Source organism: Lonchura striata, chromosome 20 (assembly GCF_046129695.1).
Source record: "Lonchura striata isolate bLonStr1 chromosome 20, bLonStr1.mat, whole genome shotgun sequence".
In the NCBI taxonomy this organism is placed as follows: domain Eukaryota; kingdom Metazoa; phylum Chordata; class Aves; order Passeriformes; family Estrildidae; genus Lonchura; species Lonchura striata.
In genome coordinates this window covers 9,705,107-9,731,189 of record NC_134622.1, presented here as the reverse complement: position 1 = coordinate 9,731,189, position 26,083 = coordinate 9,705,107, and the positions used below count along the sequence as shown (strand labels likewise).

Sequence of the window (26,083 nt, the reverse complement as noted above, 5' to 3'; positions counted from 1 at the left end):
CTCGCCCTGCTCGGGCTGGGGGATGCCTGGGAACATGGGCTCTTGGTTCCTCTCTCTGCTCCATGCAGATTCAGGCAGAAATGTGTTCCCTGTTGGTCATAGCATTCAAGTTTTGGGGTGTATTTCATCATGGCAAGGGGAGGAAAGAACAGGATAAGGTGAAGCGGTGGCCAGGATGAAGCTCTGATCTTTAGAACAATTTAAGAACTGGAGTTCAGTGTCCTGAGGCTGGTGATTCGTGAGCTTTCAGGTCTCTGCAAGAAGCTCTCGGCTTTGGCTGAAGCATCATTCTTTAGCAAAGACACCCCCAATTTTGCTTTGTTAAACATTCCTCAGAACACCCTTTTCACTTGAGAACAGCGGGGTTCCAGGAGTCTGGCACACGGAAAGAACCACTCATTAAATGAAGCTCTGTGTTAATCACTGCCCATATCCCCTTGCCACAGGTGGAAATCGTGACTCACACTGGGCCTCATCGCCGCCTGTGGATGGGCCCTCAGTTCCAGTTCAAAACCATCCATCCCTCAGGCCAAACCACCGTCATCTCCTCCAGCTCCTCCGTGCTGCAGTCGCACGGGCCCAGCGACACCCCGCAGCCTCTCCTGGACTTTGACACAGATGATCTCGATCTCAACAGCCTCAGGTAGAAATAAAACCAATTTCCCAGCTGTCTCACATTTGTTGTGTGTAGGGCGCATCACAGTTTTTATCAGGCTTGTACAGAGGAATGGCTTGGGAGAGTGTGTGATGTACCAATGAAAAAAATCCATCCAGGCCAAGCAGCTCAGATTCCTTTTGCTGCCCCTTCTTGGGCACATGGCAGGCAAAGGCAGCACAAAGTGTGGTGGCCTTGCTCAGTGTCCTGTTGCCTTTCACAGTGTCTGCATTGCTTAATAAATTCATTTTCTCAGACGTGAGTGGGAGCTTTATGCCATGAATTTAGACAGCAGTCAGTGCATTGGAACAGTAAGTGAACTTCTGGAATGTTTTCCTCCTCCCTGTTTTTGTTTTTTTCCCACTCCTTTTTTTCCTTCCTTGTAATTCTTTTTCATGTATTTAATTCATCTGGTTTTGGACATTAGCTGATTTGGAATTGGGGGCAGGGGGTAGGCAAAAGGAAGGAAGGAGAGCGAAGGTAACTGTGGGTTTACATTTACTGGTGATTTGTAGAAGAGATTTATGCTCAAAGTGCTTGTGTCTTGCCCAGTAACTCCAGATTTAACAAATTTCCATGCTCCTGACTCTGCATGTGATTTGAAGTCCAAAGTTCTGTGGTAGGGACTTGGATTATTTGGGATTGTGTCTGAAATTCTTAAGAGTAAAGCAAGAGAGATGGATAAAATTACTTATCCCATGAAAAGTGGGCAGATTGTCTTTGGACTGGAAATCCGTGGGTTTGAAATGAGTGATTTTTCCTTGTGTGTAGTTACTGCCATGAGTAAGGATGTGGCTATCAATTTTTTTTTAATATATATGTGACATTCACATTCTCCAGACAGAGACAGAATTCTGTCTCTCAGGAGAAGCACAGAGAGAAGAAGAGAAAACAATCTTTATCTCTGCTCCTTGGTTTTCCCCATGTGGAATGTGGTGTGGAGATTGTTCACCTGCAGGGATGGCTGGGTTGGATTCTGGTGAAGTTGTCTGGGTTCAGTGACCAATGGGATCCAGCTGTGTCCTGGACTCTCAACAGTCATGAGTCACCTGATTTCCAATATATATATGTATACACATGCAGAAATAAAAATAAGTAATACAGATCTATGTTATGAAAGGAATCAACAATTACAAATGGGTCTTTAAAATTCTGCTGTTGAGGAGGTCAGTGGAGGCTTTTTTGGGTAGGGTGAGCTTTTTCCTTTGAGGCTTCCTGAGAGCTCCCATCAGAGCCATTCTTTGGAAATATCCACTTTGAGTCTCTGGGTAGATTATCCCAATCACAGCTGCAACAAGTTAGGGAAATCAGAAGTTTTAACAACTTTTAAGCCATTTCACAATTACTGGCTGCTTGTCCCAGCTGTTTGTATGGAATTGGGCCCTGCTGAGCGTGGCCAGGTGGTGATTGTTACTCATCTGCCCAGGCAGGGGTGGAGTCACCATCCCTGCACCTGTTAAAAGTAGGACTGGAGGAAGCACTCAGTGCCACGCTTCAGTTGGTGAGGATGTGTCAGGTTCTGGGTTGGACTGGATGATCTTCGAGGTGTTTTCCAGCCTGGCTGAGCATGTGGTTTGTGTGCCTGGCAGGATCCAGCCGGTGCGCTCGGAGCCCGTCAGCATGCCGGGGTCACCGCGGCCCGCGGCCGACCGGCGCGGTGGCTCCACGGTCATCGACGCGACTTCAGGTAGGAACAGCCTCGTTTTCTGTGTCGTGGGCATCAAACTGCTCTTTTGTTTTGGCTGGTAATGTGTACTAATAGTTGCTATCAAGGGTGTCCTGGTTTTCTGCACTGCAGGGTAAGTGCTGTCTCATACAAATACTCAATACCCCTCCCCTCTTACCACTCAAATGTGAAGTCGCAGCGTTGTGGTAAGATGTGGATACACTATTTATGTAAAGTTTAACATGAGCTATAGAATGCTAAAAATTGCCTAAACTAAAAAGCAGAACATTTACAAATACTAACACTGAAATGCTTTTATTAATGAATGCCTAAAGCATAGAATATTACAGTTCCAGCTCGTTTATAAAGTAGCTTTCATTGAAATGTAATCATAAATGTAATTGATTTCTGTGAACAGTCGGGACAACAGGAGAGTTTATCTAATGTTTGTGTAATAGGCACATTTTCACTGCTCTGCTCTGAAAAGAGTGTGTAGATTTAATACTACAGTGGTTGTGTTAATATCAACAGAGTAATAGATGTACTATAAAGTTCTCTTTTCCCTCAGTGCTGGGGAACAGCCTGTCTAAAGAAACAAGGGCAGCAGCAGAGCTTTATGTTCCAGTGCAGCTGCACAGTGTCTGAGGGTCCACACAGCAGGATTTTGTCAAATAAAATCTCTCACAAGTAGAATTATTAAACACACAGCATTAGTCAAGCAGTCAAGTCGGAGAGGATTTTAATCTTTAGTGATTTGAAAATCCCTGGAGACTCCTGATTGGATTGAGGTTAAACTGTAAAAAGAGACTGTAACACATACAGAAAGGGGTTTCTGAAGGTTGGTTTAAAGAGAGTTAAAATAAAAGCTCCTGTTTCAGACTCTGTTTGCTGTTTGATGTAAATGCTGAGTCCAATACACTTCATTGTTTGCCAAATGAATTTATTTGGGTATTACAGGATATTTCATGTATGTGTTTATAACAGAGTTCAATAGTAACCCCATTTACTTTGGATATTGAGAATTGTCCTTATAAATTCCATTTCAAATATTTAAAAGTTGTTAAATTAATTCCTGTTGGGCTTAGACAAACATCTGGTGCTGATTATTGAAGGGGAATTTTGTTTGTTTTACTACATGGCAAAGTAATTTTGAAAATAATTGTTTGATGAAGAAAATATTAATGCATCAATTATGAATTTTTTTGCCTAGTTCTATGCTTATTGCTCCTAAAAGGTTCCAAGTTGGAATCATGGGAGTGCTTCAGGCTGTGTATGTGACACTTGAGATTCAGAGTGATTAATGGCAGAGCTGTGCCTCACTATCAGCTGATACAGAGGGAGATATCAGCATTATCAGGGTGGGGAGTTTTCCCTCCTGTGCAGGAGGAGTGCCTTCACCTGTACCAGGGATGTGCAGGAATTCTGAGATGTGATCATTCTGTAACCGTAGCACTTCCTAAAGCTGGTTACTCCATCTACAGCAGAAACAATGGACACACAGGATTGTCTGTGCCCCTTCCATGCTGAGCAACTTTTCCTGAGGTGTGGATGGGGCTTTAATATGAACTGACTCATGTGACTGTGATGAAGCCTCATTTGTAATGCCTTTAACATGTGTGTCTAGATTAAAATTGCCAAAACCCATTGTGTACATTGTTAGGACACTGAAAATATATTTACTGTACAGCAGTGACTCAGTTTGGTTATAACACTTCATAAGTTTCTGGTACACAATACGTGGGTTTTGTTAGGGACATGCTGATGGCAGTAATTTATTTACGTCACCCAGACAGGTTGGGTTGGAATTGATTTTTGATTCAGGGATTTTAGCATCTCTTTGCAGGTTTTGTATTACCTGATCCTCACTCTTTCCCATGCAGAACTTAGGGGTTCAGATTCTAAATTTTGTGATGGTTTAGGGGTGTGAATTGTTGCAGAGCAAAGGAGACACAAGGAAAATAGATATACACTGGTTTTGAGATTTCGGGCTGTTCTTGTAACAGGGTCTAGCAAAGGAAAGAAGAGTATTTTATGATTATTTTCTTCTCCTCCCACCTCTGAGATGTGCAGAAAACTCCATTAATCTCAGCTGTGGATGGGAAGGGTTTGGTTTTAACACCACTCATGTACAACATTGAGTTTTTGTGTTCCACTCCACCACTTCAAGTATTCTCATTTCCTGCTCTTCCCATGGCGTGCCCTACACAGCTGATGTTCTTTATGGAAAAGACATTTTTAGGTTTGAAGGATTTTTAAATAGGTCATAAATTTTTCCTTCCTGTGCTGAACCAGGAAGTGATTGTTCAGCTCTGCCCCTGCACTGGAGCCTGTTGCACTTTATGAAGATGCTTATCTGGAGCTTTGATTGCCTGTTGCTTGGAGATGCAACCCCAGTGGCGCCTCTGCTTATCTGACTCATCACTTCTCCTTCCTATCAAAAGACTTCAAGTACATGTTTATCATCTCCCATTATCCTTCTGCCATTCCCAAGAGCTTCCTTCCTTCTCCCCCATTGGTGACAATTTGTTGTTGCATTTATTAAGCAGTTTGTGTGCCTTTTTTTTTTTTTTTTAAGCATGGATTTTTCCTCATGTGCATGTAAAACTGTGGTGTGCTAAAGACAATCTCATAAGATCACTTGGAAAAGTCTTCATTTAAAAAGTGCAAAACTCTAAAGCTGTTAATCAAGAATGAAAATTTACAGTGGCATTCTCAAGGTAGATGGCTGAATCTGTAAAGGTAACTTGGATATATTTTAAATGTATGCTTCTCTCAACTCAAAATTCTGCTAAGACACTCTTCTCTGGTTTATTTTTTCAAGAAAAGTTTGCAAAAATTCAGTCACCTAAAGCTACTGGACACTTGTCCCTCAGTGCACATATTTTAGTCATATGCATCGTAGAGGGAATACACCCTCAAGGATGAAATGCACTGTAATTCCAGATGCTGTTCCAGATTAGCAGTTGGAAATGTTAAAGGGGGACAACAGTGAATTTAAATGTTTGTAAAGCAGGAAGCCTTTGCTGATAATGCAGCAGCAGAGCCACTGCACAGGTGGGAGCTGCTCCCTGTGTGCAGCAAGCAGAGGGTGTCTGTCCCTCCTCCCCAAAGGTGTGCTCAGGCCCTGGCCTTGCCTTTGACACAGGTGGGTTAAGCCTCAGTAAGTCAGGTTCTATTCATGAGCCCAGAAATGAAAGAGAAACCTTAGAGTCCTCCTGTGTGCAGGTGATGCTGCAGCTGAAGGTCACACTCTGCACACCCACACCAGCCAGGCATCTCTGTGATTTTCATTCCATAACCTGTTAAGGAATGGCATACATCATATGTTACATATCTGAAAAATCAAACCTGGTGGTATTCTCTGAATAATAAATAATGGAGAAATTAGGGCTGTGGGCAGGTTAGGATGTCTGTATAGTCAGTTCTGGGCTTCCAGAGCTAGAAGAGCTCCAGGGAAAGGATTTTGCAGCAGTTGCTGTCAGCGAGTTTGCCCACAGAGCTGCACTGAGTGCACACAGAGCGTTTCCCTTCAGCTGCACCCCAGGTGTGGGCTCAGGTCCTCAGGTGTGCTCTGTGCCTCAGGCCTGCTCATTTAAGAGAAGTGGCTGCATCTGTGTGTCTGTCTATGGAAAGCCTTGTTTATTCCCTCACACAAAGAGGTTTTGGACACTTACCCATCAGCCAAGTAATGATTTGGTTGCATTGCTAGTGGAGGATGAGAACATTGACACAGAAATTGTCTAATCTCTTTTTTTTGCATCAGCCTCTTCCTGCTGGGAGGAGATCACAGAATAGAATCATAAATCTGTTTCTTTCTTGCCTAGAATAAATGCTGAAATTGAGTGGGAAGTATTTCAGTGAATGGCATTATTTAATGAATAAAATTAATTTGTAGAAGAAAAAGATCCAGAGGATTCTTTTCTTCATGTTAATTGTGTGTGTGGGGTGGGGGGAACCTTAATGTTCTCAACTGAAACCTGGCGAGTGCTGTGCTGCAGGGGGATGCACACATCATTTTTTAATGAAGATTGTTTATTACTGTTGTATGAAACTCTGACAATACTAAGCTCTCTTCTGGTTACTTCAATCAATGCCCACTTAAAATCAGCTTGTAATTTAGTACTTCCCTCTCTTTTCTGTGTGACTGGCTGGTCATGGACAGAGAGCTCTGCCTGCAGAGGGTTTAATGAACAGAAGAATTGACTGAGGCTTTGTGGGGGAGGGAGTTGTCCTTTTATTGTTCATCACCACACCTGTGAGGCAGAAACCATGGGACAAATTTTTACTGTCCAGCAATGCTCTCAGTTGGAATTTAATAAACACTTCTGCTGTCACACCTTAAACCATCTGAGCTCCTTTCTGTTGTATGCACAATCAAATATTTATCCCCAAACGCTGTAGACCACAAAGTGCTGCCTGGGAGCAGTGCAGATCAGTTATTCAGGTAGTAAAGATGTGTGAATGCAGCTGGCAGATGAAGTCACCAACATTGTGAATTCCCAGGCTGTCCCTGCTGCCACAGGCAAGAAATGCCAGGCTGAGCCAGGGCTGGGCTCCCATTCCAGGAGCTCTGGTGTCACGGCTGCTCGAGCTGCCCCGCTTGAGTGGAGCCAGCCAGGGCTGCAGGGACATGAAATCAATCCGGGCTGCAGTCCTTGACCTGAACCTGTAATTACCTGCATGGGATAAAGGTGGTTTGTTGTGGCAGATAGAGATTGCACTCCGGGCTGCAGAGGATAATGCTGAGCTTTGAAGGCAAGGAAGGGGTTTGGCCCCTGGGCTGTTCTTCACAGTAATTGAGAGGTTTTAATAATGGGCATAGAACAAGCTGCTCTTAGGGGCCATCACCTGCTCAGGAACACAAAAAAAACCGACCCAGCGCTGCTTGGTTTGTAGTTACTCATTCTGTCAGCCTAAATTTACATGAGTTTAAGTTATGTTTCTTTCCTGGAATAACTTCTGTGCTGATCCTGTTAATGTATTTATTTAAAATGCTTATTGTGTTACCTATTTGCTTAACATTTTATGTATTATTCCCTGACTAGTGACAGCATGTGGGATATCTCGGGTATCTTTGTTTCCTCACATGTGCTCCTTTTCTCTCCATCCAGCTCATCTGCCTTGCTAAGTGTGTGTGTGCATGAGCTGCATAATGCAAAATTCTGGTACTTAGAATGTTTTCAACTTGATTTATTTCATCTAATTTGAGAAAATGTTATCTGATGATTTTTGAAGAGAGCCTTAAGACAGAGCTGACTCCAGCAGGCTCCAAGATGCCAGTGCAGTGTACATGATTACATCTGCAAACAGCTATGCCCTATAGACTGGGGAGATGTGAGGAGAAATTGAAATGACCTGACACTACTGACGGGGCACTTGCTGCTGGATCATTGCCTGGACTGGGAAAAGACTCAGCTGCAGGGATACATGGAGTAGCATTAATGTCTCCAAACACTGGTGGGTGTTTTCTGGAGGCAGGAGAAGTACACTGGAGAGGACAGGCACAGGAGCAGTGAGTGAAAGGCAGCAGAATCATTAGATACTGATTTAATTTTCCACCCTGTGACAATTGTGGGTAGTTTAGTCAGTTCTGGAGGTGGCAGCTCAGTCCCCACAGCACAATGTGGTGATGTAGGGTAGCTTTACCCTGCAAGGGACAGAGGAGTCTCCTCATCCCAGTTTGCCTGTGGTACAGCTGAGGGGTCTAATAGTGATTGAAGCAATTCATCTCTTCTAAGATGGTTGCATTTCAAACCAAGCCTGTATCACCTTTAAAAACCAGTGCTGCATGCATCTGATTTCACTGATGCAAGTGAAAATCAAAAATCAGCAATGTCTAGGCCCTGCTGTGCTGGGTGGAATTTGAATTGAAGGAGTTGAGTGTCACTCTAGGACACGTGAAAGCACAACACGAGCCACTGCTATTGCAAGGTGAAAATGAGCAAATTTATTTTCTGACTCCAGCATTTATAGTTTTCCGAAGGTGCCAGTGCATTGGAGGGTGAATGTGCCACCTCTCCAATGACATTGGACAAACTACTAATAATTCAAATTTCTCCGCCTCTGTGGAGGAATGCTAAACAATAGATTGTTTACAGAAAGTTGTGTGAGAAAGTTCTCTACAAGAACGTAAATTCAGAAGGCTTTAGAAAATCTTAAGAATCGGGGCAACAGTCGAGGTTCCTGGAGGTGCTGCTCTCCCTGTTCACCTGCCCCAGGTGATTTTTGTCCCAGCAGTTCCTGTGTTGATGTCTCAGCTCCCTGAGCGAGCTGCGACCTCCCCAGCATCATAAATGCAGGGGAAGGGGATTTTTCTCCCCGCAGGAAGATAAGTTGCAGAGGGGCCCCAGGGGCCCTGCTAATGGTCAGTGGCACAGTGCTGCTGCTCCCAGACAGTTGTTGTCGTGTCACACAACCTGCCCGACGCGTGTAGCGGGCTCCATTAGCGCAGCCTCCGCGGCGGCTCGCTGCTCGAGTGTGAGCCACGAGCTTCCAGCTGGGGAAGCCACCTTCAGTTCACATCAGCTGGAAAGCTGCAGTGGGCTAGAGCGTGGTGTGAGCACAGAAATGCCATGGGTTTGTTTAGGGGGGAAAAATAGTCTTGTTATCTTGGGTATATTTTGTGCTAGTTAACAAAATCTTATTATTATAGGAGATTCTTATGTGCCCATTAATTATCTTTCATTAACAGCTGTTAATGCTGTGTGTAGGTAGCTTTAAAGCTCTGAATAAGTGGGAAGTGTTGATTCTAATAATATCTGACACCACAATCTTCTGTGGAGCAACACATGAGCTGAGATTCCCCATGGGCTCCTGTAGGATACAATATTTATTATAGCTGGAGATCTAAGAGCTCCCAGCTACTGTTAAACTTACAAGAGATCCAGAAACCTCAGTGTCTGTACTTGTGTTTTGAGAGATTGCACAGAAATAACACACCACTGGTATTTGCAGGCAGCGTGTGCATTGACATTTCTGCTCTTTTCCTACACTGCTTAAAGGAAGCATTTTGCAAATCTTTATATTTTTATAAGCTTGTAACATATTCTAAGCTCATCTATTAATCTAGACTGCTTGAAATGGCCTTGACATGAATGTGCAAATTAAAAGAGTATTTGAGTTTTGGAGCGAGTATTGTTTCAGGGGAAGCTGTATTTGTAATCAGTTTATAATAGAGACATTTTTATTTATTGATTTCATTAATTAGGCTTTGTCTTTCGAAGTATTTGCTCACCATTTCCCATGTTTGCTTTGAAAACTCTAAATATGCCTCATTATTTCTTGTTGCCACTTTGGCCTGTGGTCTCTGTTAGATGTTAATGGTTTCAGCCATCAGGATTCTGGTTCTGATCCTCTTGAGATCCTCCAGCTTGTCCTCTCTCTTTTCAGGAGGTGTTCCAGAACACCAGCCCTTGTCCTCAGGGCTCTGCAGACCCTTCCTTTTGTCTTTCAGCTTCTTCCTGCTGTAATTTTTAATGAAATATCAGCATAAGCACTTATTTTCACCACTGTTAATCCAAAAGGAGCAGGTTTTAGCAATTGTCCATTAGAGTGTGGTAAGGATGAGTGAGCAGAAGTGTGGATTTGGGGATATGACACATCAAACTGAGCTATTTGCCATGATAAATCAGCCAGGCATTTAATCTACTCTAAGGTGGAGTTTAAAACTTTGAGGGTGTTCCAATCACAGCCTCCTCACCCTGGCTACTCACTGGAGTAAAGATGTTCTCTGCTGGGAATAATATAAATATTTATATCTAAGTTGAAATACAGCCTGTTGGTGCTTACTTGTGTATATATTTTATTGCCTCAGTGATGTAAGGGGTAAAGAAACAGATGGAAAATATTTTGTTTTCCTTAATTATCCACCACTGTGGAATACCCATTGGCTTGGAGCTGTGGCTCCTCCCCTGCCTTGGACTCCATCCCTGGCATCACCCCAGCCAGATTTTAATAGTTCTTTATCTGCTGCTTGCACTGCTTTTAACTTTCACTTTTTACTGCGACCCAGGCTGAATTGGGTGCTGGTTACTGCTCCAGCTCTGGCTGGAGAGCTCTGAAAAGCCAAAGCTGGTGCCAGCAAGTGGCTGCTGTGAGAGCAGGGAACGGGAGCATGGGGTGAAAGGAGCCCCTGATGGTCACCATCCTCCTCCTCAGCTGCTCTGGTGTGCAGGGAGAGTCCTGGAGGTCCCAGCCTCCAGCTGTGGGGCTTTTATTCTTTCCTGCTTGGAGCAGCAGGAGCTCTGCTCCTTCCAAGGGGAGCATGGAGTCTGAGGGAGCACGTGAAGCCAAGCACTCGCTGTGCTTCAGCCCGGTGCTGCTCCCCTTGTGGAGGTGAGAACGGGCAGGGCACAGTCAGCAAAGACAAGAAACAAATTTGGGGTTATTGGCATTGTTATCCTGGGATCTGTCCAGGTGAGAGGTGCTCCTGAGCCCTGGTACCCCGAGGCTCTGCTCGGTGCAGGCCTGGAAAATGGAGCAAGGGAAAAGGAAAAGGTGCTGATATGAACAACATATGGCTTTTGCTGGAGTTTGGCCACAGATTTAAGGCCTCGGAGTGGATTCCTGGGGCCTTCATATCCTATCCCAAAACCAACACGAAAGCCTTTCCAAATACATTTTATAAGCTCTGCGATTGTAATAGCCCTATCAAAAATCCCATGTCCCCAGGTCAGCTGGGGTGCAGGCCATCCTCTCCTGAAATCCCAGGCTTGCCAAGCCTTTCTTCCCTGGCATTTCCCTGCAGCAGCAGCAGCCGTTTGTGCCTGGTGTGGAGCAGCCTGGGGGCTCTGGCACAGCTGTGTTCCCCAGAGCTCACATCTGCTGAGAGCTGGGCTCGCCTGCCTGGCCCTGTGTGCCCAGCTCCCCACAGCCCACCTGATCCAGGAGAGCTGCTGGCTTTGGGAGCCTTTGGCACGGCGTGGAGGAGTGGCAGTTTTGGGAACTGGCTCTGCCACCCCCTTTTGTGCTGCGTTTCCTCGGTGTGAGAAGTGACACATTCGTAGCATCTTTCAATTTTGGGATGCTGCAGAGAATTCTGACTATCCACTCCAGGAAAGTGCTACCTACTTAATTTTACCTTGATGCAAAAAAGCAGGAAAAGCCACTCCTGCAGTAAGAATCTTGCTAGCTCCTTGCAATTCCCATTTATTGGGATTTTCACCTCTATTATTTACAGCAGGAAGGTTGAGCAAGCTGCTGTGTGCTCTACTTTTTTGCCTATCACTTAACATATATTTTAAAAGTAAGGGTATTTTTACTTGTGATTGAATATAAGATGTAGTAAATGGCTGTAGATCATCTGCAAAGTTTTTGTGTTGCTGGTGGATTTTTAACAAGCAGAAAGCTGCCATGAAAGAATTTGGAGAAGCAAAAAGTGCTTTGGTAGTCTTTTAGTGTTTGTATTTAAACTCTAGGAAAAAAAAAAACCCAAATAAAAGCAAACCAACACTCAGTATACAGAGAAATGCTTGCAGGGAGCTGCATCTTAGCACTGAAGTTAGATAAAAAATTCACTGTATAAGTGAACCATTTCCCCCTTGATTTGTGTCCAAAATATGAGGAAAAATCTTGCAGCTGCATTATGCATTTTACAAAAGAACATATGCATGCATTTAAATCATTTACATTTCATCTTTGCTTTCTCTTATTTTTAACCCATATTATGGTGAGTGACAGTGTGTTTGGAAAACTGAGGTTGAAAGCAAAGTTTAAACTTTGATGCCCAGTAAGCTGAACTGCCAGCAGTGCTTCACTATTTCATGATTTTATTTCAAAGTTTGGCTCATGTTTTTTTTCTTTCTCTCCAATGAAATGTGATTGAAACTTTGTGAATCTGGCGGACACAAAAAAAAAATTAAATTATATACTGCAGTTGATTTGTGCTGGTCCTACAGTTCTGCAGAGGAAGATAATCCATCCATGTGGAAGCGGGTTCTTGGAAGGGTTCTGGTGATTATTAATTGTTAATTGGTGATCATTAGGTGGTATCAAATATTCCCTGTGTTATGAAATGGTTTTTGGTAGGGGCTGAGGAGGGGAAGGTGGAGGGGCACCATTGATGTGTCCATTTCTAGCACTGCCCTCTCTGTTAAACTGGGAGCTGATCCACTTCTGCAGCAGCAGTCGAGGGAGCTTGGACTGGGGGTGTGATGTTTTGTTTAGTGCCATCAGCACTCCCCCACTGCTGTGCACGAACAAATAAAATCCAGCTTTATTGGCCTAGTTATGGCCTTTTAATAACCCTTCAGTGAGGGATTGTGCAAGGCGTGAAGTGCGAACGCCCGCTCCGGGTCACGGCTCGTGACGGGGACACGGAGCTGGCACGGGGGTGCCAGGTGAGGCTGCTCCCCTTTTCCAGGGGACACGGAGGTGGCAGGTGAGGCTGCCCCCTTTTCCAGAAGACACAGAGGTGGCAGGTGAGGCTGCCCCCTTTTCCAGGGGACACGGAGGTGCCAGGTGAGGCTGCTCCCCTTTTCCAGGGGACAGGGAGGTAGGAGATGAGGGCTGACTCCCTTTTCCAGGGGACACAGAGGTGGCAGGTGAGGCTGTCTCCCTTTTCCAGGGGACAGGGAGGTAGGAGATGAGGGCTGACCCCCTTTTCCAGAAGACACAGAGGTGCCAGGTGAGGCTGCCCCCTTTTCCAGGGGACACAGAGGTGGCAGGTGAGGCTACTCCCCTTTTCCAGGGGACAGGGAGGTAGGAGATGAGGGCTGACCCCCTTTTCCAGGGGACACAGAGGTGGCAGGTGAGGCTGCCCCCTTTTCCAGGGGACACGGAGGTGGCAGGTGAGGCTGCCCCCTTTTCCAGGGGACACGGAGGTAGGAGATGAGGGCTGCCCCCTTTTCCAGGGGACACGGAGGTGGCAGGTGAGGCTGCCCCCCTTCTCCAGGGGACATGGAGCTGGGCTGTGCAGAGCAGCAGCACCATGCAGAGGTACCATTGGTGCTGGGACTGGGGTTTGTCACCTTCCCCTCATCCCACTGCCACCAGAGCAGTAACAGGACAGTGCCAAGCCCCAAACCTGCCCTGTGAGGAGCCAGCCAGAGCCTGGGCTCTGTCACACAGCCAGGCTGCTCCAGGGTACCAGAGCTTGGGGCCACTGCTGCCTCTGAGCCCTGGGGTTGGCAGGGACAGTTTGACACACACGGAGCCACAGTGGTGTGCTTGTAAATGTAGGTTTGAAACCGGGGTGTTTGCACTCATCTCTTGGATTCAGTGCTCAAAATACAGAGGGTGTTTCATCCCTAACGTTTTGCAGAAATTTTTCCTCATTGTCTTAACCTTCCAGAAGAATTAAAACTTCCAGTTCTTAATTTATTTTGCTGGTAGAGACTGACTTATAATTGAGGATATCACGTGGAGGACCTGTAACTTATTTGTATATCCATCCTTGCATGTTTAAAACCAAGTCAAGAAACTAATGAGGTTACAAAAATATTGCTGATCCTGAAGCAAATACAGTTGCGGAACATATGCTTTGGTTTTACATTTCTGCCTCTAAAAGGTGACATGTCCCGTGTTTGTCATTTAATTTAACATTCTATATATTTTTAAACGGCTGTATGATTTGAAGTCTCCAGATGCCAGGCTTTGTGCTAAATGAGGTTGACAGTTCAGTGATGTGGAAGGCCATTATCTCACCTTTGTGCTTCTAAACTGTAGCCACTTGCCTTTGCCTTCTCATAATGCATTTGCTGCCTTACAGCCCAGGAATTTTTAACACCTATTGAAAGCATTAATTAGCTATGCCACGCTGATGAGCACTTTAAGTGAAAAGCAAGAATTGATGCTGCTCTTTGAGTTGGTATTTCTCCCACTTGAGGGGATAAGGAGTACCTAGAGAAATGAAACCCCCATATTCTCAGCACACTCAGGCTGTGAAGCCCTGACTGTGCCCTGGCCATCACCACAAGTGGCAGTGCCACCTCTGAGCTTCTGTCCATGTCCCATCCCTGTCTGTGCCCGGGACATGAGGCCATGCCCTGATAAACAGCTCTAAATGGCTCCATCCCTGCCAGCTGGTGCTATCTATAAACCAGTAAACCAAAATTCAGCCTTCTGCATCCCGTTACTGCTGTCCTGAGTCAGCAGGTCTCAGATAGGATTTTTTTTTTTTTTTTTTTTTTTTTTTTGGGAAAGGGATAATCATTATTTGGCCTGTTGAAGTTTGGTAATACAAGAATAAATGTGTCAATTGGATCTTAAAAGCTCACCAACTAGAAACTCCAGTGCCTTTGATCACCGTTTTCTCCTCTTTCTAAGCAATTTTCTTGGGTTTGCCCATTTTCCTGGGCCCTTGTGATGGTGTTCTGCTGCAGATCCCAGCTGTGCTCAGGCACCATAAGGTTTGTATGATTAGTCAGCATTTGGTTTCCATACACAGCAAAAGTACGTCTGGAGAAAATATCCTTATACATATTTCCAGGCAATAGGATCAAAGCCTTCTCTAGGTTCTCAATTTTAATTTATCTCTTCTTGCTTGCTGTAGAAGGAACATCAAATGGAATCCATGTTTGCAGGAGGGAAGGGAGCCCTTTGCTGGGTAGTTTTGGGAGCAGCATTCAACCCAAAGCTTCAAATCCTGCCCTTTCTTCCTCCACAGCATTGCCAAGCTCTGAAGTTTGGGCTTTGTGCCTGTATTTCTACCCAGCTGTGCCTTCTTTCTTTGAATCCTTGGACTTCTCCCATTTTTGTTTAATTTTTCCTCAGATTTTCCTCTTGCCTCCAGTCACAGCTGCTGAGCACATCTTCCACCTTTGTCACAGTGTTTTGTGTAGCTCTTAATCCCTGTGTTGGCTCCTCTTCTGCTGTAACACACAGCTCACACCCTGCACTGAAAGAATTCTTGTTCCTGTCTCATCTTTGGAGTTTTTTTTTGTAAATTCCCCCAACCTCTCTTCCTACTCCTGTTATCTGTCAGTATTTCCCTGGAGAAGTGGCTGCCCCATCCCTGGAAGTGTCCAAGGGCCAGGGCTTGGAGCAGTCTGGGGTAGTGGAAGATGTTTCTTGCCCATAGCAGAGGGTGGGAATTTTGATGATCTTTAAGGTCCCTTCCCACCCAGACCCATCCCATGGTTTGATTTACTCCTCCACAAGAAGCAAAGGAAGATCTGAACATTTCCAGTTCTCCACTCATCCTTCAGGTGTCAACTCCCAGAGCTGGGACCCCCACCAGAAATGTGAGAACAAACAGCACCTGGAGCTGGGTCGGTGTGAGGAGTTCCCAGGGCAGGTGGATGTTGTAGTATTAGAAATTGTATTTATGGCAGCTTCATTAGATGCCTTTTTCTGTATCTTTCATTAGATTCTCACAGCAACTATTTGTAAACCTGGATATTTTTGCAGTGTGGGCACTACTGGAGGCAGCCAGAGGTGACTGTCATTAGTGAGGCAGCAAAATATTTTAATTACACAAATCCTGTAACATTTTCATCTGAGGAAGTTTTCTGCATTTTTAGTAAGTGAGGTAAACCAAGACATTCGAGACCTTTTTACATCACATTTTCAGAAAGGCCTTTTTTTTCCTCCTGATAGAAGATCTGCATTAAAAAAAAAAAAAAAAACAAAACAACAAAACCAACAAAAACCCCACATAATTAGTTTGATTTCAGTCATCTACTCAACATTTCTAAGGCACTTGCCAAATGATCCCAGGTGTGGGATTGCAGCAGGTAATTTCCTGCGCTGTATTTGTGCGGGTGATTTTCTGTGTTAGAAGATGATATCAGCTCACCTGGCCCCTCAGTGACAGAGAAATCCTTTGTTTATTCATTTAGTAGGCAGATTAACCCTAATGAATCTGGCTTCCTGGAAATAGATACAGGGGACAATAGCAGAGTGAGGAGCAGGGAGAAATGGGGCAAATTCCCTTTTCTTTCTTCACTTGGAAATAATGGTGGCTTTCAGAGCAGGGTGTTTGAAATCCAAAAGGAACGTGAAATATGTCAGCCAGAAATTCTTGATTTTGAACAAAAACTTTTCTTTTGTGCCTCAAAGAGCTACTGGGGCTTTCCTTAGTGTGCCTGCTACAGTTCTGCCCTGTTGAACATGTTGGAATGTTTTGCCCTGTCAAAAATTAGGATAAAGTGAGCATCTGAGATCCTTACACTTCATTGCTGGAGGATCTCAGTTTGTGTCCTCTGGAATATGAGGTATTTGTTAATTATTATTTCTGTGAATTAGAGGTTCATAATATAATCTGTGTAAGTGCACACATTATACAAGACAGCCAGAGGAAAGCATTGGAGTCTTGATGGCTGAAATAATTTTATTCTTTATGGAAATAAAGCTGTGGAATGTGTGTCAAGGTGTGCATCATGTTTCTGTTACCTGAGCAGCTGTGCTGGAGAGGGGGCAGTGCCCATACAGGGTTAGGCTGCACATTTAGCTTTATTTTCAATTTTCTCCTATCTTGAGCTGGCTCAGAAAAGCTTTGAGGAGCATTTCAAACAGCTCAATTCCTCCTGTTCCTGCCAGGGGATGCATCCAAGTGTTCTGCACCAGGCATGAAAGGCAGTGCCACGTTTATTTAAATAAATGAGCAGTAATTTCTCAGCTCTTGTTGACATCACACTGGACTATTATTCACAGCACAGTGTGAGAATCTGCCTGGAAAAGCAGTGAATCCCAAAGCCCTCAGAAACAAAGGGAAGGATGGTCACTGACTGCAGGGATATAAATCAGGCTCGTGCTGTTACAGGCAGAGTCCCTGCTCTATCACTCAGTTTACGTTTGAGCAGCATGAATAAATTAACTTATTCCAGCTCAAAGAGGGAATAATGCCATGGTGAATTAAGCTGTGTATATGTTACTAATTACGTATTTTTTAATGCGTGCACACGTTAAACAGTCAGGGTTTGAAATCAGGGGGAAACCTTGTAGTTTGCTAGCTCAGATCTGTGCTGGAAGCTACCAGTCAAAGTGTAGACATGAGTACAATGAATGATTTGGCTGCCTTTGAGAGATGAACAATTTCTTGCATTTTTATGTGACTGGTACTCGAGATACATTATTCCCAAGACATGGATGTGTAGACACAGATGTGAAAATCTCTTAACTTCCAACCAAACTTTTCCAGATCTTATCACTATAATTTATTCTTTACTCTCTGTAGACTTGAAAAAATGTCTTCTTTCACATAACTTTATACATTGGAGGGAAAGTTCTGTTCTACCACATGGTAAGTGTTGAAGATGGGATATTGTTGGCTTTAACACGCTGACTTTTGTAGTTGCCTGTAAAAACTCTAGAGTTTCAGAGGGGAAGTGAAAAAACAGAATTTACCTTTCCACAAAGAATAAAAGTTTCCATTGTTCCTCAGTTCCATCACTGAAAGTACAAGCGGGCAGGAACAGATAATTTTTTGGATTTAACATCTATACTTGGGTATGTGTATATGTGCATCGGGCAGCCATAAATTACCAATGAATATGTTTGCTTTGTATGGAGATTGTTTTATCCTTCTTAAAGCTACTATTTATATAACCTTTAACCAAACAGAGAGTAGCCAGAGGATTTTTAAGAGTGAGAACTGTTTTTCTGCCTGGGGTGGGGAACAACTCGCCCCCCTCCCCTCCCCTCGTGCAGCAGGGACTCACCACGTTGACGTGCAGACAATTTGCCAGGGATTAAATTTTTTCCTTCTGCACGTGAAAGCTCAAAATAGATATGTGTCACATTAGGTGTCATTAAAACAGAGCTTGTGATAACTAAATAATAAATGGAGTGGTACCTAATCACTTTCAGAAGATGTTGACACAGTTGCCAGAGACGACTGTCGCGGAGAGCCCTTGGAAGGAGCAGAGACTGTCTAACACTGTCTGTGTTGGAGGGTTTTTTTTTCCTTTTAGTGGAAACCAAAGGACAACAGTCATTATACGATTCTGTACTTTAAGTATTTTCATAATCCAACATAAATTGGCCCACCCAAGGATTATGTCTGTCTTATAAGGATGTGTTTATATAGTCATTGGGTGAAAGATTGCAGAAGTTGAACCACTAGTTTTGAAAGTTGAGCCAGACCAGGAAAAATCAGGATACAATTTGGCACTTATGGAGACTAAATGATTTCCTTTTTAGCTGCTGATTTCTACTGGGAAATGTATCCTTGGACTGAAAATTGCATCCGGAAAAATGTTTATGTAGTGTTTTTCAAATGACTGATTATTCCTCTAACCTTTAACACGCACTGTGTGTGATTTTCTTCCTTATTAACTCTTTCACAACCAAATGAATGATTTCCTTCACTGTAAATAAAATTAAGTATATGTTTCAATTCCTGCAATCTTTTAGTGCTGTAATAATGCAGAAAAAGACAAGCTGTGGATTTTATTGATTCAGCAACGCAGGGAAATCCAGCTCCTCTTGTGTCAGACTCTCCTGGAAGAGGAACATCCTGCTTTGACAGCGAGGCAGGCAAGCACATGAACTTTTTATCCCGATTACTGCAGAGAGGGAGAGTAAATATGTTCCTAACATACCGTCAGATGCAGACTTGTGCCAGCCAGGGGAGATTTCCCCAAGGCTTGTGGCTGAGGTGGAGGGACCGTGCTGCCAGCTACTGGCTATTACTGGCTGCTGAATGCAGTGAATGAATTCATTGTGGGCTTGGGGTTTGTCTGCAGGGGAATTGATCAGTGCATCTAGAACAGAACCAGAAGTTTCAGAGACATCCACAGATGCTCTGTCTGGAGTTAAAATGTTTTCAGTGGTGTTGCTTTCACATAAAGACAAGCCATAATTCACTGTAATCACGGTGTCTGTATCCTCGTGGGATGCCTTTCCTTGCGTGCAGAATCCCAGGGATGCAGGCTGGGAGCTTGCACAGGGGCTGTGCTGCTTTCAGAGCAGCAGCCTGGCCTTGCTGAGCTGCAGGAGCCATGCAGACACCACAGTGGGACTGAGCCCACGTGTCTTTAAAAGGCATCCAGTGTGATCCTGCACGGAGCAGATCCCACGCTGACAAATGAGTGGGTCTGGAACTGCAGCTTCCACTTTGGCAGAGCTGTCTGTGAATTATAGTCGCTGTTTTCCTGTGTAGAAATGTGCTGAAATTCAAGATTAATTTGTTGGATTTCTGTAAAAAGCATCACCCAGCCCATCACAAGTCATGTACTCCATAAAAATTGCTTGAGTGGAAAAGGGGAGAGAAGAAAAGAGTAGCAAGAATCTTATAATCACTGCTCCTGATGTCCTGGCCCAAAAGGACAGGTTTGTGTCCTGTGAGAGGAAGCAGAGTTGGGAAGAAACAAAATTCCAGCCCTGCCAATGCTGATGGATGGATGCAAAGATGTTCTCTGCTCCCAGCTTGCCAGGGTGATCTGTGTGTGCCTCTGGCATCAGCTGGGATGAGCTGCTGGAGAACAAAAGCTGCTTCTCCTTGTGGCAATAGTCAGTCATTCTTGGCATGGTGGGGATGAGGGGAAGTGCCTGGCAGCTGCTCTGTTCTTTCATCTCTTCTTCCAACTCTTTTTGATCGTTTTCTCCTGCAAAGTTTTGGGCTTGTGCAGGGAGATTTGTGTTTATAAGCAAATAGAGGATGCAGCCCTGCTTACCTCGGATAGCTTTTCCCAGGAGCAGCAATTCCCAGGCAGTCTCTTGTATTTGAGGCAATAATGGGTTTAGGAAATTCGCAGAATGTTAACAGTCAAAAGGCTTTTAACCACCTATCGATGGAGTGAAATTTGGCAGATGACAGAGGAACCTCACGTTTTATTTTTTAATGCCTAAATAGCTTGTCAGCTGTGCAGAGCCCCTTGAATTTATGAGATCTGAATGTTGGGGTTTGGGTTTGTTTTTTTTTTTTCACGTGGAACCCAGCAGAGTGTCTGACGGAAACTGTTGACCCCTCTTTGTGCTGTTTCTTTACTGTCTCGTCAAACATCTGGAAAACAGCATGTTTGCAGTCATTTCACAACATAATTTTGCATTTACATCATGTGTTATCTGGTAAAAGTTTTCTTGTTTTTTCAAGGAGATGGGGGATAAAAGGAGGAAAAAAAAAAAAAAAAAAAGAAAAATCAGCAAGTCGAAGGCTGCCGTGAGGTCAAGTGGTGCCGGTGGATGCTGCCTGCACTGAACACATGTTCAGCTCCGAAAAGCTGGGGCAGTTCCCAAAAATTTGGTAACCATTAGAGCACTTCCTAAGTCAGTTCCGGATGTCAGGCCCGGGCTGGAGGGGGAAGGGGCGTTCCAGGAGAGGGATGGAGGCTGGCAGCTGATGGGAGCACGCAAGGCAGAGCGAGACAGGAAAGGGCTGCTCGGGGAGAGGATCAGGAGCTCAGCAGAGGAGCTGTGAACTCCTCCTGCGACCCCGGGCACCTGAGGGCTCGGGATCAGAAAGGAAATTAAAGGATCATTTAAGTGGAGTGGGACCAGACAAGTTAAAATGACGATTTTCATCTCTGGGAAGGGAGCGCTGGGGTATATTGAATTCTTTGAAGTGATGGAGCACGGTCGGTGGAGGGAATATTTTTGCTGCATTCCACGCTCTGGTTTAGCAGCTCCTCTAATAGAACCCGGCCCTAACTTTCCTAAGCCATCTATTTATAGTACTTAAAAGATTGGACTTTGGAGCACAGCGTGTCCCCTTAACTGAATACTCTATGCTCCTTTCAATGATCTGAAAGTAGCAACTTCAATAACTCCAAAATTCAAATGACTATCGATGAATAAACATAAATAGATTATTTACTTGTATTTTAATTAACACAATAAGTATTTTATCTTGCTCATGGTAATAAACCCGAGTGTGAACCTGCAACTCTGCAGAAGTTCACGATGAGTTCACAGCAAAGGTTGTCTCCCCTTCCCTTTTTGGTGCTCAGGGTTGGACCTTCAGTCAGCAGCTTCTCTGTCCCTCTGGTGCTTTCTGTGGCTTTGGGAACAGTTTGGCAGAGGTCAGGCCCAAGGTGCTGCCACTCTGAATCATGAGGAGACTTTTTAATACCCTCACAGAGACCCTCTTCACCTCCCAGCTCAACGAGAATCCATCCTGCACTTTGTATAGTCCAAAAAGAAGAGAAAGTAGGCAGCAGTAAATAATTCTGGTTTGTTGGTTTAGGACTGGGGATTTTCCTACATTAACCTAAATTTCAGTGCTGAAGTCAGCTCACTGGAGGGATGTGATTCCTGGACCTTCCTAAGCTTTGGAAGTAGGAACAGTGGAAGATTTTTTTATTTTTCTGTGATCTTTCCATAATCACTTTATCTCCATGGGCCAGATTTCCAGGTACCATAGAGATGAGTCTTAACAAGGAAAAAAACCCCAATCCGTGCATGGCTGCAGTTGTGGTTTTGGAAAAGCTTGCTCTGGGATTTTTGTTCAACAGCCCTTGGATGGGAGGATGCTTAGTTTGCTAGTTTGGGTGCCAGTGCTCAATTTTGCAGCTCAGGATCATTTCTCAGAGGTGCTGGCAGCTGGGGGAGGCACCAGGGCTTGGGTGTGCATTCAGCTTTTTTCTGTCGTGCCTCGGCAAGCACTGATGCAGCGCTGGGGAATTGGACAATTTTAAGGAATAATAACAGCTATTGAAATATCAATTGTTTCTGCAGTTGGAACATCACACAGGAGTTCTAAAGGGATTGGATGCAGGGGGATGGGTGTGAGCACAGAAAACCTATGCAGATATTTTCTTTTTGAGATGGCATCTGTTTAGTTGTGTTTATAAATAACCTTATAAAACAAAAGAAGTGGACAAAATATTTTATTTTCCCATTGCAGTAATGCACGAGGTGCCTTGGGAATGTGTTATCTTCTATCCGTTTCCTTTTCCTCCTCTTTCAGTTCATTGTACACTGAATTTTTTTCCCCTCTAGATATGTTAGGATGGCAGCACAAGGTATCCATTACCAAGTTTGTTGCCCTGAATGCTTTCTAGCAGGAGACACAAGTACAATCCACCGAATTAGAGGAACCAAGCTCAAGGGTGAGAGCTTTATCAATAAAGTCCCTTTATCCAGTGAGAACAATTTGTGTGCGGGAGGCTTTTAAATAATATCTCCAAGTGCTAGTCCTGCTACGCCTAGGAGGTAGGGATGGTTCAGTGGCTGATTATTTTGATGTGGGCCATTCTTCCTTGAGGCCACTGAGCCTTCAGGTTCCTCCAAGCCTTTAGTGGTCTGCACTTCAGTGTTATTCTTTCCCTGAGAGTGCTGATTAGTGACTTGCGGTATGGATGCTGATTTATCGCGGCCGAGAGCCGCCCCTTGGGGGCTGAGCAGAAACACTCATGAAGGAGCCCTGATTAAAAAGAGTGGTAATGAAGACAAATGTTTCGGAGGGAGTCAAGAGCAAACCAGGCCTTGGCATTCCCACTGCTCCTCTGAGCTTTTGGAGAGGAGGTAACAGTGGCCAAAGGAAATATTTCTCCCTTGTTGTTTATTTCTCATGGCACTGGAAAAATTTTTCTTTTCCTCCTGGGTGTTCTAACTCTCACTTGTTAACTGCTTTTCATGCAGGGTTGCAATTAACCCTTGGCAGATACTTACCATGTTCCCTTTATATTCGCTCTATGCATAAAGAAGTTTTTATGTTTTGACCTGTTAACCATTTTAAGATTCTTTAAACTTGACAGTTTCATCTAATTTCTCACGTCATTAAACCGTACTTTATTTTCCAACAGTCCATTCACAGGAGGTTTGGTGTTTGTTTGATATCTTTAATCATCTTTTTTCCACACTGCCCTTTTTAATAAGGAAAAAGAATGACAAAAAGTAATGCTTTAAATCAAAGAGGTCAGAAAGTTCCTATCTAGTGTTGGCCGTGTAACTGGAGACAAGTCTCAAAAGCACATTGGCAGGTTCTGCATGGTCCGACACTTCTATTAATCAGGGATTCAGAACGAAAATAAATGCTATTATTTCACCCTATTGTCGTTTTTTTGGTTTTAATTCTGTGGGTTTTTCCACTTTTAAAGGCCAGCCTGGGCTATAATTAGTGTATGAAGTAAAAGCTGAGTATGTGGAAAAATGCACCCTGCCTTTATTGGTCTTTGCATTCCACAGGCAGGGATTGATAGGTCTGTTCAAAGCCATCCTGATCTCTGCAGGCACTTTCTTGTCAGGTTTGTGCTGGTGTGGGGATGCTGTTGGTGCAGGGAGGAGCTGTGTCTCTTACAGGAGTGTTCCTCAGAGCAGCAGTGACTGAGCTGTGGCTCCTGGGCAGGAGCTGCTGTGGCTGCCCTTGGAAGGGGCAGCACTCTGCTCTTGCCCTTGTGGGGATTCACCAGGTTCCTCTGAGTCCTCCTGCCCAGCCCTGGAGCACTTCCACACCCTCTCCCAGTTTGGGGTTGTCTGTAAGGTTGAGCGGAGGGTCCTCCCTGTCTTCTTCAAAGAGGACAATTCCCAGCACAGCCCCCTGGGTGCTCCACTTGGACCTGTCCAGCCCTCCTCTCTGAGCCTGGTTGTCCAAAACAACAGGCAAACAAAAACCAAAAATGCAGCTGGGAAAATGCAAACTGTGGTCCTGCATCTCAGCTAAGCCTGCTGCACCCCCAAAGCTGGGAGTTCTGGTGGGCACTGTCCCTGTGCCAGCAGTCCTTCCCTTCCTTTGGGAATCACATGCAGAGCTGGACACTTCCTGACCAGGGGGTGGATGGCCCTTTACACTCAGTGAGAATTTCAGGGTATTTTCCAAATGTTAATTAACTTTCTCATGAAATTTTAGCTCATGCTTTACTTTAGAGCAACATTCTGACCTACCATGCCAAAAGGTTTTTTTCTTCCTGAAATAGTGTGATAAAGGAACAGTTCATCCAAGAAAAAAAACCAAAAAAACAGGGAGAAGGGTTTTCTGATTGACTGGCCTCGTTCATGATGCACCCAAAAGGTCAAAGACTGTTTTGAGAAATTATTTTAAAGGATGGGTCTGTGTTTTCTCTCTGTCTGAGAAGCTACTTGCAGCTTCCATGGTAGTTCTTGCAGTGTTAAATAAACTCACGGTGCATCTAAGGCTGCTCTTTATTCTTAAACTGATTCTTATTCTGATTCTTCCAAAGTATTAGGATGTAAACATTCTCCAGCGTTAGTATAGAAAAAGAAAACTAAAATTAAGGTTCCTCAATGTATTTTTGTCCAATTGAATTATTTTTTAGGGTAGAGACAAAGAGTGAAGCAGCACTGCAGAGCGTGCACTTCATGATGAGTGAAAAGTTGTGTGTGATTTTATGCCAGGTTTCTTAACTTTTCTTTTTAAACTTTTTTTAATTGCTCACCTACTTAACTTTGAAAATCCAGCTTGACATCAGAAGCTTTCAAACTTGGCTGTGAAATTTTAGAAGTGGCTTTTGAAAGTTATTTTTGAAAGCACTGTTTTGTACCCCTCCAAATTCCATTGTTTTAGTTCCAAGTGAACTAATCTACATTTTCTCAACAATCATCCAGAATTCAGGAAATGCTGATTACGTGTGGCTAAGTGAAAAGTCGTGTGAGCTGTTTGATGTGAGAAACTGAGTGTTCAGGGGAGCTCCATCTCGTTAGTAGCAGTGTCTGGACCATGAAGAGATCACAGCAACTGCTGAGAGCTCGGTGGCACCAGCCTTTGTCCCTGAGCCATTGCACTAGTCAGAATTTTGGAAATTTTTGGGTTTAAATCTGATTAACTTGTGGGTGTTGGAGAACTAGTTTGAGACTGGCATTGCTGCACTAGTCAGTTTGCATCACCATCAGCTGCCCACTAATTATCAGGAAATTTATAGCTGCATTAGGTAAATGTCACTTCACTGCAGTGGCCTGGAATAAGAGCGTTTTCTGCTCTGAATTAGCACCATGGGCACGTCTCAGTGAGAGTCTATCCAAGCAAGGAAGGGTTTGATTTATGCACAGGCTTATTAGGGCTTTGAGAAGGGGTAGCTGAAAGATGTTGTATTGCTTTTTTGAACCGTAACATCTCCTTGTCGTAAATGTATGTTTGTTTATTCATTAGGCATAATCACGTGGAAAGTGTTTAAAAATAATTTGCTAATTCCAGGATGGAGCTGCATTCAGCAAAGTGGGATTCTGTGTGTGCTCCATCTGCAGGAGCTCTTCAGAAGGATCATCCAGAGCTGGGATGACTTGGTCCGAGTTCCTTTTGGTGAAATTCAGTGTTAGGGGATGGGATACTTCTGCAGATGTCAGCAACCCTTCTCAGCTGTGCCAGAATTAAATAATATTTCCTGGATTTTTATTTCTGAGCTGCTCAGTAGCTTCTTTGGCAGAGATTCTGGACAAGTGGTCTGTAAGGATGGACTCGAGGATGTACACTTGCCCATTCTGATGCACAAACCTCTCTTGGAAAAAGCTGAAGGATCTCGCACTCCTAAAGGCTCAGTAGAAAGCAAACTTGAATGTTCCAAAACCCCATATTCATTCTTAATGTACTGGAAATGAAGTTCCCAGCTCTTCCCAAAAGATAATTGTGGAATTCATGGTGCTTCAGAATGATGCCAGAGTGTCTGAAGAGCTGTCACCATCAATTCCTCCTAAATACCAGGGTGAGTGATATCATGATGACATCTCAGCAGTTCCAGTGCTACAGAAATAAAAATAACCACTTAAGAAATGCTGGCAAAATTCTAAACAGACTTATCCTTTACATCTGTTTTAGGAACTAAGTAGCTTCAGTGGTCCTTTTGCAGCAGCACCCACTGCTGTGCCAGGGGAGGTTTGCTGCAGTTAATTAAGGCACTGGAGGAGATTTAAAGCAAGTCGCTGTCCAGTTTTAAGCACTTGCCTTCCCTTCTGTTTTCCCTCTTGCTGCTTTTATGGTTCAAAGTGATGCA

General features: G+C 44.1%; 1 protein-coding gene across 6 annotated transcripts in view; it reads left to right on the top strand.

Moving 5' to 3' along the window:
• BCAS3 (BCAS3 microtubule associated cell migration factor) overlaps window positions 1–26,083 on the top strand; it is a 298,857-nt gene that overhangs the window by 122,861 nt on the left and 149,913 nt on the right. For all 6 annotated transcript variants that reach the window (XM_077787568.1, XM_077787567.1, XM_021524867.3 and 3 more), the window contains 2 exons: window positions 447–643; window positions 2,245–2,342. In XM_077787568.1, coding sequence (XP_077643694.1) covers window positions 447–643; window positions 2,245–2,342 — 295 coding nt within the window. The remainder of the gene's footprint in view (window positions 1–446; window positions 644–2,244; window positions 2,343–26,083) is intronic.